At 41.9% G+C, this 15371-nt stretch overlaps 1 protein-coding gene across 1 annotated transcript; it reads left to right on the plus strand.

Annotated features, from left to right (window-relative positions):
- Positions 1 to 233: 233 nt before the first annotated feature.
- LOC139469124 (cytosolic endo-beta-N-acetylglucosaminidase-like) lies at positions 234 to 14920 on the plus strand. Its single transcript, XM_071251258.1, has 12 exons — positions 234 to 350; positions 1223 to 1419; positions 2985 to 3130; positions 4385 to 4539; positions 5538 to 5686; positions 7265 to 7433; positions 9040 to 9143; positions 9726 to 9834; positions 10360 to 10535; positions 10895 to 11155; positions 12354 to 12471; positions 13697 to 14920. The coding sequence occupies exons 2-12, from the start codon at positions 1244 to 1246 to the stop codon at positions 14015 to 14017; spliced, it is 1884 nt and encodes a 627-aa protein (XP_071107359.1). The 5' UTR covers positions 234 to 350; positions 1223 to 1243; the 3' UTR covers positions 14018 to 14920.
- Positions 14921 to 15371: the final 451 nt, after the last annotated feature.

Here is a 15371-nt window from a genome sequence, read left to right on the forward strand (position 1 = left end):
TCGACTACCAGATTAGCATTAAAAAATTGGACTGCTAGTTTCTGAGAATAACACGAGCCGATTATCTTTATGAATGTAACTGCCGGTTGACTCACGCTGTTTCTTTGAAATATGATTGCTTTCGAACCAAAACTCAGCGTGCATGGACTGGGCTTACCTCGTATAACCATACAGGTATGAGAAACTGGATAAATGACAAGGAAGTAGGGGAGACAACTCCGTTTCATCGGCTGTCTAACCATGTAACTTTATTTGGATGCAACTTATAACCAGATATCTGTTTTGACGAAATAGCAAGATAGAAGACTTACACAATTCCAGAGCTCCAGACAAGCTGCGCATGTCCATAGGTGAGCACCACAAATCCCCATTACCCAATTTATTTGGAGTCGCTTGCACACAAATACATAACATGATATGATGTCTGGATATCATACAATACAACACCCCCGCTGAGAGGGGTCCCGACAGCCATGTCTCACAGGTCTTTGCTAACAAGGCCCATATAATGACTAGTGCATTGTGGTGGGATATGATATACAGCATGACAAATATATCTGTATGGCGTATAAATTATAAGTTGTAGCAGTAACACGAGGGATACATGGTATGAGTTCCGCGTTAGGTTTTATACTACAAGCCAGAGGCAAGTGATATAAAACCTGATGCAGGATGCATAAAACCCCATGTACCCTAGGTAACACTGCTACAACAAATTCATCCTATGGACATGTGTTATTTTGACATTGTAATGGAATTAAAACAAATTCAAAATTGATAGAAAACAGCTGTTTGATTGAGCTGAGGTTAACTTGTGCAATGTCACATGACTTTCATTGACTTAGAAAAAGCATGCAGCGTTTTGCTTTGAAGCATGGTATAAATGATTTATTCTACCTCTCAGAAATCATATTTTATCAAGATCACAAGAACCAATCAGATCTTATCATTCTGAAATGGAGATATGATAAGTATGTTTATGCATACTGTCTACAGAGCACCAAGTGTGTTGCTCAGTTTAATCAAGTGAATAGCCATGGTGGTTTCAAATGTGAAGCCCAGGTGGAAAATGAAAAAGATATGTAGAACAAGAGAGCCAATATCATCCCTAACATATTGTGTTGAATTTAAAACTTATGTTGATCTGAATGAAAAAGCTCTGTCAAAAGACAAAAAAAACCAATCATTATCTCACTTACCTGTTTTACTCATTAATTTCCAGGTTAATGCTTCTTGAGGAAAAATGAGCCAGGAAATAGAACCGCTGAAGTCTTTAGAAGCTGTCTTGTCATGGCAGCCATCATCAACAACTGAGCTGGCCAGGAGTAGCATTGAGCTTTCCCGCTCCTTCAGTAGACGTGGGGATGCCCCCAAGACACTGGTGTGCCATGACATGGCAGGGGGGTACCACAATGACAGGTGAGTAGAATGGGTTTAAACACAGGGGAGTGTGGTAGATGGAGGACAGGTGAGTAGAGTGGGTTTAAACACAGGGGAGTGTGGTAGATGGAGGACAGGTGAGTAGAGTGGGTTTAAACACAGGGGAGTGTGGTAGATGGAGGATAGGTGAGTAGAATGGGTTTAAACACAGGGGAGTGCGGTAGATGGAGGACAGGTGAGTAGAATGGGTTTAAACACAGGGGAGTGTGGTAGATGGAGGATAGGTGAGTAGAATGGGTTTAAACACAGGGGAGTGTGGTTGATGGAGGACAGGTGAGTAGAATGGGTTTAAACACAGGGGAGTGTGGTAGATGGAGGACAGGTGAGTAGAATGGGTTTAAACACAGGGGAGTGTGGTAGATGGAGGACAGGTGAGTAGAGTGGGTTTAAACACAGGGGAGTGTGGTAGATGGAGGACAGGTGAGTAGAGTGGGTTTAAACACAGGGGAGTGTGGTAGATGGAGGACAGGTGAGTAGAATGGGTTTAAACACAGGGGAGTGTGGTTGATGGAGGACAGGTGAGTAGAATGGGTTTAAACACAGGGGAGTGTGGTAGATGGAGGACAGGTGAGTAGAGTGGGTTTAAACACAGGGGAGTGTGGTAGATGGAGGACAGGTGAGTAGAGTGGGTTTAAACACAGTGGAGTGTGGTAGATGGAGGACAGGTGAGTAGAATGGGTTTAAACACAGGGGAGCGTGGTAGATGAAGGACAGGTGAGTAGAGTGGGTTTAAACACAGGGGAGTGCGGTAGATGGGGGACAGGTGAGTAGAATGGGTTTAAACACAGTGGAGTGTGGTAGATGAAGGACAGGTGAGTAGAATGGGTTTAAACACAGGGGAGTGTGGTAGATGGAGGACAGGTGCGTAGAATGGGTTTAAACACAGGGGAGCGTGGTAGATGAAGGACAGGTGAGTAGAATGGGTTTAAACACAGGGGAGTGTGGTAGATGGAGGACAGGTGCGTAGAATGGGTTTAAACACAGGGGAGCGTGGTAGATGAAGGACAGGTGAGTAGAATGGGTTTAAACACAGGGGAGTGTGGTAGATGGAGGACAGGTGAGTAGAGTGGGTTTAAACACAGGGGAGTGTGGTAGATGGAGGACAGGTGAGTAGAATGGGTTTAAACACAGGGGAGTGTGGTAGATGGAGGACAGGTGAGTAGAATGGGTTTAAACACAGGGGAGTGTGGTAGATGGGGGACAGGTGAGTAGAATGGGTTTAAACACAGGGGAGTGTGGTAGATGGAGGACAGGTGAGTAGAATGGGTTTAAACACAGGGGAGTGTGGGACTTGCCAAATATTAAGGACTTCCATAGGCTGTATTGGATATATTTGTTTCATGGTCTGTATGACAGACTATGATTCCCCAAAGAGTACAGTTTACCCCCCTCCCTCACTAACACACCAATAATTCATAGCATAACATTAACTATTAGTAATTAAACATTTGATCGACATGATAATGATGCATCATCACTTATGTTAGTGTTGAGTTTGCATTGACATTTGTTCCTGCTGATTTAAGCTTATTTTCTGTTTTAAGGTTTGTTGCAGGCTGTGATGGGTCTGGATACCGGTTCTACCACTGGCAGTATTTGGACATGTTTGTATACTTCAGCCATAACCTGGTGACCATCCCGCCTCCATGCTGGACTAACGCAGCTCACACACATGGAGTCCAAGTACTGGGTGAGTTCTTCCTCTCTGACTAACACACCTCACACACATGGAGTCCAAGTGCTGGGTGAATTCTTCTTCTCTGACTAATGCACCTCACACACATGGAGACCTAGTACTGGGTGAGTTCTTCCTCTCTGACTAACGCACCTCACACACATGGAGTCCTAGTACTGGGTGAGTTCTTCCTCTCTGACTAACACACCTCACACACATGGAGTCCAAGAACTGGGTGAGTTCTTCCTCTCTGACTAACACACCTCACACACATGGAGACCTAGAACTGGGTGAGTTCTTCCTCTCTGACTAACACACCTCACACACATGGAGTCCAAGTACTGGTTGAGTTCTTCCTCTCTGACTAACGCAGCTCACACACATGGAGTCCAAGTACTGGTTGAGTTCTTCCTCTCTGACTAACGCAGCTCACACACATGGAGTCCAAGTACTGGGTGAGTTCTTCCTCTCTGACTAACAAGCCTCACACACATGGAGACCTAGTACTGGGTGAGTTCTTCCTCTCTGACTAACACACCTCACACACATGGAGTCCAAGAACTGGGTGAGTTCTTCCTCTCTGACTAACACACCTCACACACATGGAGACCTAGAACTGGGTGAGTTCTTCCTCTCTGACTAACACACCTCACACACATGGAGTCCAAGTACTGGTTGAGTTCTTCCTCTCTGACTAACGCAGCTCACACACATGGAGTCCAAGAACTGGGTGAGTTCTTCCTCTCTGACTAACACACCTCACACACATGGAGTCCAAGTACTGGTTGAGTTCTTCCTCTCTGACTAACGCAGCTCACACACATGGAGTCCAAGTACTGGGTGAGTTCTTCCTCTCTGACTAACGCAGCTCACACACATGGAGTCCAAGAACTGGGTGAGTTCTTCCTCTCTGACTAACACACCTCACACACATGGAGTCCAAGAACTGGGTGAGTTCTTCCTCTCTGACTAACACACCTCACACACATGGAGTCCAAGTACTGGTTGAGTTCTTCCTCTCTGACTAACGCAGCTCACACACATGGAGTCCAAGTACTGGTTGAGTTCTTCCTCTCTGACTAACGCAGCTCACACACATGGAGACCTAGTACTGGGTGAGTTCTTCCTCTCTGACTTTAGACACTTATCTAATATATTTGGTCGGAACCACAAACTCATGTACTAATCTCTACATGTGTTGTTCACAGTTTTTACCTTTAAAAGATATATGATGTCAGTGAATTTCACAAGAATTTGTTTCCTATGCAGGGACATTTATCACTGAATGGAATGATGGGAAGAAGATATGTTCGGAATTCCTTCAATCGTCACGTGACTTCCGCGGCTTGGCTAACAAGATGGTGGAGATAATGAAGTACTACGGCTTCGATGGATGGCTGATCAACATAGAGAATGTCATTGAGGTGAGTGTACAGAGACTGTGTGTGGAGTCTAGGTGGGCCTGGTCAACACAAAGATGGATGCATTGTTTGTAACACTTTATGGAGTTACCTGCCCCTCTGTTAATGGGTCTGGGTCAGCCTGGGTCCTGTACAAAGTGAACTTTGCACTAAGACGATCACAACTCCCATACTTTAACATAGATTTACAACAGTCATAGCCCTAAGATCACTTTGTAGAACAGGGCCTAGGTCAGTATGTTTTATCACTTGATGAGTTTGTTTGATTATACATGTGTTGTACTCTGGAGTCAGTAATTTCCCAGAGATATCACAACAGCCTGTAAATAATTGAATCTGAGCCAGTCAGACCTGTGGTTGATGGAGCGTCTTACACCAACACAGTCATTGAAGTCATCAAGCCTAACCACCTGGTCCAAGCAATTTAGTGCTGGTAACTGACTGTTGTGTGGGTCCCCACTGAGATCATTTGAATTTGTTACACTCTTGCATGGGTCATAACAGAATAACTACAGGCACACATAAACATGATAAGACAAGTGATTTTTAGCTTTCATTTTGACATGTATGTGAAAATGTGTATAGATTTGATTTATGTTTGTTTAAGATACTTTGTAACCATGGTGATGCCTCAGGTGAATGCATATACATACTACACGTCTGTAATATCACTGGAGTATTCTGTTCCTTAGTCATGCCATGATCTGCTTGTCCCAAAGGAAGAAGGTTAGATAGGGGCCCACTTCCACCAACTGGAAGAGTCAATATTATGACCCTTGATCTGTGAGCTCCATATATGGCTCATATGTTTCACAAGTCAGTTACATGCATTACTTTTGGCTTTCCTCCCACATTCACCTGACACACGGTGATACAAGTCTTGTCATTCATTCACTGTCTATTTACTGACAGAATCATACTGGAATGACTCAATTTGCACCTGAAGCAATATTTTCCTTCTGCCATCCTGTTTATATATGTGTTTGTATGTTTGTCCGCAGGAGGATAAAGTGATCCACCTCAGGGAGTTTGTCGCCTATTTGACACAGAGATGTCACTCGGAGGTCACAGGGTCAAAGGTCATCTGGTATGACAGTGTCACAAGGTCAGGTGAACTGAAATGGCAGGATCAGCTGAATGAGGAAAACAAGTAAGACAATCCTACTGCACACTCGTGGTCAAGAGAGCGTCTTGTTAGTGACGAGATGCTCATGAAATTAATGCAAGCATGAAATCATTGTGAAAAAATGCAAGTGTCACATGCTCATATCAATAAAGTGATGCAATATTATCTGGACATATTTGAGCTTCATATCACACATGGTTCATGACTGGAAACAATGATATACACTCCAGGTGGACAATATGGTAATTGAGCCCTAGATTCAGATGAGGCAGTTGGGTAGCCAAGTGGTTTAAGTGTTCCAGCATCACACTGAAGACCCAGGTTCCATTCCCCACATGGGTACAATGTGTGAAGCACATTTCTAGTGTCCCCTGCCCAGATATTGCTGGAATATTGCTAAAAGCAGTGTAAAACCATACTCACTCAACTCACTCTCTAGATTTAGTGCTTCTCACCAAGTGTCAAGTGTGGTCAGTTTGTTTCACAAGTTTATCAGTCATCTCTGACTGTCACCAACCATGTTTGGTGCCATATTTTTCTGGAGAAACTCATCATATTGTCTTAATTTATTATAATTATGCCGTGAATGTTCAATATAGCATCAGCAGTAATGGTAAATACATAATGCTGCTCATTCACATTCAAGGCCATCTGTGTAGCATCTTCCCAAGGCAAGGGAGTTAACTGACTATAAAGGTCCAGTTTTCACCTTTGCTGAACTAGGCTGGAATTATGGAGTTATATTTTGGCTGGACTGACAAGTCTATGCATAGTCAAATCAAATTGCATAATGGGTTCGTAAACTGGCGTGCCGATATCAGTTGATTGTAGGATTTGCAAAGCATGTGAACTGCAAACTCAGCCTCAACAGATATTTTCCAAATCTTTAGATGCTTTTAATCAGGGTGCTCTTTGCGAAGTAAGAACTGTTTTATTACAATATAGATTTTGATGATTGATCAAATCTTGACCGTGCGCCGCCATTTTGTTTGAAGCAAACACAAGTGATATGAGAAATCGAATTGTGATTGGTCAATAGTAGAGACACAGAAAGGACATAACTCATCATACGATCGAGCCCAGAAATCCCAGCCTAATTCACCACGAGCGGAAACTGGACTTTTAGGGTCAGTCAACTCCCTTGCCAAGGGAAGATGTCCATGTAACAACACTTGGAACTGGTACAATCTTCGTCAGCGACCTGGCCAATAACATATAATATGCCTTTTTGGAATTTACTGCTATTTATTCCATGGAAGTTAGATCATGTATCAGGCTGGAGAAGTTTGGTTTGTGAGGAAGGAAAACAATTATGTTCCATTGAACTGCTTTCTTCCCATCCTATGTAATGGAATTCTGAGTCAACAGTCCTGGTCTTGTTGTTTACTTATCAGTTTTTGAGTTCAAAGGTGGGGCTACTTGCATTCATTTCATGACACATTTTAGGCCAGGGGTCAACTCCCTCTTTAGTTTGGTGAAACTTTAATTTCATGATTGACAGCAGACCAGATATATATGATTACATTATGTCATAAACACTTAATGGCAATGCTGTTTATGTTTCTGATAAACGTCATATAATACTTGTGCCCTTTTTCCTAGGATGTTCTTCGATGCTTGTGATGGTATTTTTCTCAACTACAACTGGGATGAGTCAAAGCTACAGAACAGCTACAACATGGCTGACAGCAAGCGTGTCCATGATGTGTTTGTGGGTGTGGACGTGTTTGGGCGTGGCTGCCCTGGGGGTGGAGGATACAACTCCTGTGAGGTGATCACTCCTGAGGAATTTGTATTATACAGTTCTTTTGAAATAGATGCTCTGTAGCTCATTAGAATTTTTCTGAAATGTAATATTAGATCCGAAAGGTGTTACAAGGAAAAGCAGAAAATGCAAAATAACTAACAAAAGTTACTGACACAACAGATATCCTAACTGCATGCAAGCTATTTTATACATTGATACAAGAATAGCTTGGTGAGTTGAGGGTCCAAACTAGGTCACAAAATGTATTCTTAGGTATACTACATACATACTTACTCCATATCACAATTTTAATTAGTTATGGCAACACTTTCCAACGCTTAGAATTTAGGAAAATAAGAATAGTAAAAAAATCAAAATTTTGAACAAAATAATGATTGCCCAATTAACCTCCTAAGGGCACTCCGTTTAGAATCCCAGGTGAATCCGTGACGTGATAGTGAGTGCAGTAAACTTAGATGAACAGGGATATGTGGAGGTTAAAACTATGGCTGGGGCATCAAGGTCAAAAATCAAAATATGCCAAGAAACATATTATTTGTTATTCCAAATACCACATGTATCTGCTGCACATCAAGTTTCATTATGGTACATTCAGGAATTGCTGAATAACAGCCAGAAATGACATTTTCAATATGGCTGTCATGCCAGCCATGTTTAGAAGAAGTTTGTGAACACAGCTTAGAGACACCCTAGCCGGGATCATACTTTCAAAGTTTCAGCTTTAATGCAAACATTTCTGACAAACAAATAGACAATCATTCCAGCACGCACAAAACACTCACTTGACAAACAAATAGACAATCATTCCAGCACGCACAAAACACTCACTTGACAAAAACATCTAAGACCTGCATCACTTCGGGCTTTCCTCCCACATTAAGCTGACACGCCCTGATATAACTGGAATACTGTTAAAAGCGGCGTTAAACCCAACTCACTCACTCACTTGACAAACAAATAGACAATCATTCCAGCACGCACAAAACACTCACTTGACAAACAAATAGACAGTCATTCCAGCACGCACAAAACACTCACTTGACAAACAAATAGACAATCATTCCAGCACGCACAAAACACTCACTTGACAAACAAATAGACAATCATTCCAAGACGCACAAAACACTCACTTGACAAACAAATAGACAATCATTCCAGCACGCACAAAACACTCACTTGACAAACAAATAGACAATCATTCCAGCACGCACAAAACACTCACTTGACAAACAAATAGACAGTCATTCCAGCACGCACAAAACACTCACTTGACAAACAAATAGACAATCATTCCAGCACGCACAAAACACTCACTTGACAAACAAATAGACAATCATTCCAGCACGCTCAAAACACTCACTTGACAAACAAATAGACAATCATTCCAGCACGCACAAAACACTCACTTGACAAACAAATTGACAATCATTCCAGCACGCACAAAACACTCACTTGACAAACAAATAGACAATCATTCCAGCACGCACAAAACACTCACTTGACAAACAAATAGACAATCATTCCAGCACGCACAAAACACTCACTTGAAAGCAAAGGTCATGAGAGCTATAAAACAAATATTCTGTCTAACCATGTATACTGTTCACAGGCAATGATGAAGATTCGTCAAGCCAACTTATCTGCAGCAATCTTTGCTCAAGGGTGGGTGTATGAGACACAGGGTGTGGAAAACTTTACAAGGAACGAAGACAGGTAGGACTACACACTGAATTATTATACACAGGACATCAATGCTGTGTGTCACCATTGACGTTTATCATTGTTTGGTGGTCGGCAGGTTCATGTTTTATGAAATGTACAAATTGTTTGCAAAGTGTCGACTAGGTAATGTTAATTTTCATCCAAAACTGGCTCCCAAAGGAGATATCGCTTGGGTAAGATCCAGTGAAATTACATCACATTGCTTTGCAGACCATTGTGACATCATTTGTTACGTCACAATCAAATGAAATTACTAAATTCTCTGCTACTGAAGCTGTTAGCAGTACTTTTTACACTTAAGACACTGCTTATTACTGTCTACAAACTGCAAAAGTTGGAAGGATGATGTTGAATGATAAATATAATCTCACCCTCGTGTCTTTTGATATCAAATATATCAACACTCGTTGATGTAAGTGGAATAACTCCCGGCATGCCTAGGAGTTTTTCCACTTTTATCAACTCATTTTGATATCAAAAGACACGAGGGTGAGATTCTCTATTTAAGGTACTGACACATGAAACTTCAGAAAGTTTGAAACCTGAATTCCTAGATTGTTTAGTTTGTTTCAGGTTCTGGCAGCTGTTGCATGACTACTGTTCCACCCCGACCTTCACCAGCCCCCTCCTGTGTACATCCTTCTGCCAAGGTGAAGGACAAAAATACTTCTGTAAAGGGGAGGTGAGATCTGATTCAGATTGATTTACAGCTGGGGATAATTGGTGTTTCTTGTCAGACAGCATGTTTATCTCTTTGAGTAACCAGACAAAATTGATATTAGCTTGAGTGAAAATGTCAACTTTTTCTGGACACAAGTAAAGACAATAGTTATTATATTTATTATGAATTTTCTCACTGATCTTTCATGAAAGATGTCATAATGACAGTCAGGCAGACTGAAAGTAGTTCCTGCCAAAAGTGTTATTTCACTCGATTGATATTGATTATATTTCTTAAGATAAATATAGTATTTCATCTAGAAATACTTGATAGCCTCTTACAGTGTCCTCTTGCAGATAATAGTCCAGTGACAAGATTGGGAGGTAAGCAGCATTGTCTAGACTGAGGGAGGGATACAATAGTTTAAGGTATGATAAGGACAGTAAGTCAGGTTCAAGGAAGTGTAGGTATAGCTCTTCACAATCAAGTCCAGACTTACGCTATTTGATTTGAATTAATTCAGGAGAAAGTTCCTCTTAACTTAAGGTTGTGAAAGACCATCCATGGTACAACTTGAGTCTGCAGCAGCTGCAGCCAACCTTCAACTTGCAAGGTCAGAGGTCAGATGTCAAGAGCCTAGAGTTTACTGCGAGTGATGGGTACTTGGGGGGCGGCTGTCTGCTCCTGCAGGGCGAGGTGGAGAAGGAAGCGCTGTGGTTCAAGTAGGTCACATCTGGCTGGTCATCATCGTGATGACTTTTAGTTCCTCTGGTCATCAGAGACTCTCATCTGTAAACATTCACATTGTACTTCTTCCCAAAGACTGATTGATGGAATTTGCTGAAACATTTTGACTTGTGTACAAAACCAGTTTGTAAAATCCTGCAATTCCCACTATTGACATGTGTAACTCATGATAAAGTTTGGTCCAGGTGAACTGCAGAACCCTTGACACAATTATCATATTTCATACCTGTGATTAAAGTATTACGATTTCTGTAGTTCAGAATCCACGTTATCAATGTTGTGTCCTGGAAGAGGACTATACCCACATACAGTCTGCATGAGAACAGTATAACAGTTTGTTCCAGCTTGATGCCCCAGTCTCTACAGCGCTCTATGTCTCCATCACCAGCAAGTGGGAACTGGACAACATCCAGCCTGTTCTTAAGTTGACTCTGTCCAAGGGAGACAACTCTCGTGTCCTGTATCTGGAGGAGGAAGAGGGTGGGGAAGCGGGGAGGAAGAAACTGAAGACCAATATCGAGAAAGTGTCAATAAGACCCCATGAAGAAGACACTAGATTTTACAACTGGCAGAACATGAATAAATGGAAGACAAGGTTTGTATTGATCAATGTTTTTAAAAGTTTGTGGTAGGAGTCATTTTTGTTAAATGTGTTTTGGATAGTATTGGTGTATTGTAAGATTGTATGTTGAACTAGGATCCTGCTGTTTCAAAAGTCATATTCCGAGGATCTTTTTTTTCAGGAGATATATGTATTTTACATGTATATCCATCCATGCATGCAACTTTGTTATACCCTTAACTATAGCAGGGTAATAATATTTTGTTTAATATGGATTTGATTTTCTAAATGATCAGGCAACATTGAGTTTTTTAAGAGATTATTCATTTGCACATGTTGGATGGCTGAAAAGTTCTGAGCTTAACTATGATGGACTGGATTGGTTGCTAATTATTTTTCTACATCGTCCCCACCAAGGCCCAAACACTTCTGCTAAAGATGCAGGAGTGTCTGGATCCCACTGGTGCAGAAGGCCTCCTCCTTGTGGTGTTCAAAGTCGTCCACAGCAGAAATGACGTCATCATCATTTGCATAATGCTTGACAGACAGTTTGGGAAGAGGTGGAAATCTTCCATGCAAAGTCTGGTGTATAGGGAGGATGTTCAATGAGTTCAAAGCCATAGTTGCCATGGTAACAACAGACTTTGGCTGTGCATTGTCCTGGTGGAATGATGAACCTGGAGCATTTCTGATCAGGAGTCAGAAGCCTTGGAACCCAGCCTGCTGTAACTTTTGTTTTCCCAGTTCATTCCTCAGAATGTTCTCAATTCTCTTATGAGAGATGTCTACTTTATTGGCTCTGTGACATATGGTACCTCATCAAAGGTCCATAATCATATTATGCATTATATCAACATTTTCCTCAGATGGAAGTCTTCCTGATCTTTGATCATCTTTGAGGCTCTCTCTTCCTGTCTTGAACTCTGTTGCCCTCCTGATGAAAGTGGCAGAGGAGGGAGCATCATCCCCGGTGTCTGCACAGCTGATAATGCTTGGTGCCAGCTTGGTTGCCAATTGTGTCCATCTTCATCAACACAGAATACCTAGAGTTACTTTGATGCCTGCAGAAATATGCTGTTGGTTCTGTATTTGGTTCAAATGTATCCTGTAAGTATGGAAATACATGCAAACTGTCAGGGTGTACTACACATTCTTCCTATTCAGCCACCCCTGGTACTCAGGAAGTGTTTGTGTTAGTCGTACCAGCAGTAACTACCAGGGCTTTGTACAGGTGTTTCAGGGTGGAAGAGACCCAGGTGTGTGGATGGACGCTACAGGCGGTCAGTGTGGGGATATCAGCCCGGGACAAGGAGCTGAACTCTGTCTGTCTTTATTTAGGACAGATCCAGGTGGGTCGATTCATTCAGTCATAACAGACATGGAACTCATGTCACTGTAGTCTAACACTGTTTGTAGCAATCTGACCCCATGGGTTTCCGGAGAAGAACAGGTCTTCCAGTATACCTTGCTTGTTGTAAGAGGTGACTGAAAAGCATTGTGTGGGAAGACTCAGAAACCTGCCAGGTACCCCTTATCAACCACTGGTGGATCAACACTGGTGGAGATACTTGTCAAGACTGAGTTCGAACATTGGTGCCATAAATGATTTTTTGACACATATAAGGCACTTGATCCATGTCATTTTACGTAGTGCATAGAGTCTGCATTGGGGACAAGAGTTCTTAAAAAGCTACTGAAGTTACATGAACGAAAGTTTGCAGGGGTATCTGAGAGATACTTATCAAGACTAACTTAAAACATTGGTGCCATTAATTTTATTTTTTGCAGAGTTACATCCCTTGGAACATGTTTTTAGATTTTTATGCATCCTGTCTTGAATGGGGACAAGTTTCCTGAGAAACTACATGAAAGTGTACATACATGCTTATGAGAGATACTTGTTATACAGTTAAGAATGACTTCCATAGTATTCATGACTATATCAACAAACAAAATTCTAATATGCCCCGTGGTGGGGGATAGTGATAATACTGTTGTTTTGATTAGTGTGTTCGTAGTACCTGGAGTGAGTGAGTGAGGGAGTTTTAACTCCACTTTGTAGAGTATTCCAGTTACTTCACGGCATGTCAGCGTACTGTGAGAGGAAAGCCCGAAGTGACGCAGGTCTCCGATGTTTGTAACCAATCTGTATGGAAGGACACTTATCTCCTACATTACTGGGGACACAGGTGGCCCAGTCATCTAAGGCACTGCAATTTGTTATGCTCAGTTGTGTCCCTTTGGCATGCCAGAAACCCATGTTTGTGGGTTCCAATCCCATTTCTCAATTATATTTCTAGGTTTGTCAGCACCACACCCATACTCATGGATTCCACCAAAGTGGTAAATCTGAGACCTGCATCACTTCGGGCTTTCCTCTCAAATTAAGCTGACACGCCGTGAGATACTTGGAACACTGTTCAAAGCTACAATAAACCCAGCTCACTCACTCACTCACTCCATTACTATTTCAAATGAGAATCTTTTCAGTAGAAATGTTTAGCAACATGCTTTACAATGATGCCCAATGCTTTGATTTCTTTGGGAACACTAACTCTCAAAGGTTTATTTCAGATTCTCACCAAGCCTCCATCAAATCCTTCATCAGGTGTACACAAACTTACATGCTCACATCTCAACCAAGAGGAAGATGATTCAGGGGGAGATCACTCCTACAGCTTACAGTGGCAGGATGCTGGGTGCAGCTACCATGTGCAGTATTACAATGTGTACCAGATGGCAGCGGACCCTGTACTGGTGGGGCAGAGTCTCCCCCCCGGTTGTGTCCTCTCCCTCAGCCCCAGCCGTGGTAGTGAGCTGTGTGTGCAGACTGTCATGACAGATGGCTCCATTGTACCCCTGACAGACTGCCCTTCCTGTAGCCTTCCATGCTGAATGTGTGTGTTGTGTTTGGAAGAAGTATGTTCAGAAGAAAAGGGTGACCATGTCGGATTTGGAGTAAAATGTCATTAGGACATTTCCATTTTTTGAATTTCTGATAGAACATTCTTCCTTATCATCACTACTTTAGCTCACAGCAAACAAGACTGGTCAAAGGTTTAACCATCCATTAGATTGATTTGTTGGAATGTTATGTATGGACAAAGCTGAAACTTTAGGATGTCTAGCACCGTACTAGCACTCAGTAGCATTGAAGTAAAAAAAAACAACTTTTTTTAAAGACTAACCATGTGATTCACATGAATTAATAGCAGTTAATGAAAAGTGAACATTATTTTAATCATTGATGGGACCTTTTGACATGTAAACCAAGCATCAGAAACCCTGCACTATACAAAAAAGAAATTCTTCTATTTAGGGTTTGTACTTTCTCAAAGAACTGAATTATAACTTCCACCACCAAGTGCCTTTATCACTCTTAGGCAAATGGCATGACTACTAGTCAACAGTATAGACAGGTCCAGTAGGTTTGGACAGACCAAGTTACTGTCAACTTTACTGTGCACAGTTGCTTCCCTTAGGATGAGCTGGTCCTGGTGTGGAGGGATTTACCCTGGTCTATATATGTGGGAGTCCTGGGGACTCGCAGGAACTTGTGGGGAGCCAGGTATCTACATGAGGTCCCTGCTGTGTGACCACTGTACATAAAACTTAAACTCATACTAGGCCTTACACTTCTTTCAGAAATGGATTTCCTTGTTTGATATTAAACTAAAAGCCCCAGAAAAGAAAATCTGACTTTGACTGTCCGTGTTATTGTTTTATCATTCCAATGTCCATAATGTATTGCGTCCAATGGGACTCGCAGTGGATGTTATTTCAATCCATCCATAATTACTCTGCATATAGGATGCGTCCGGTAAAACTTGGGGTTTGAAGTTCCAGAACCTTGGTCTGTCAGCTGCAGCCCATCCTGGTGGGTTGCACCAATGTGGAGTACGCAATGACCTGTCTCCGTGGGCTTTCGTCCTACATTTAGGTGACACACTATTGAAGCAGCATTGAAGCCAGCCTCAGATTGTTTCCTCCTGCACAGTACATCTCTGCATGAAGACCCTCCGATCACCATCAAGCTTCCAAATTCTCAGTATGTGCGAGCAACGCATTCAGACCAGCATATCTGATTCTGTGTCTCGAAAACGAATTAAATCACCCTGTTCCAAATGAAAATGATATTTAATTCACCCTGTCATTTCTTAACACCATGGCAGCCAAAATATTTCTGTATGGGTTCTGAATTTCTGAATCGAGGTAAAATAATATATTAAGCCAAATTGTTTCGGTAAGA

The sequence above is a fragment of the Haliotis cracherodii genome, unplaced genomic scaffold (assembly GCF_022045235.1).
Source record: "Haliotis cracherodii isolate W230 unplaced genomic scaffold, xgHalCrac1.p SCAF_2, whole genome shotgun sequence".
Lineage (NCBI taxonomy): Eukaryota > Metazoa > Mollusca > Gastropoda > Lepetellida > Haliotidae > Haliotis > Haliotis cracherodii.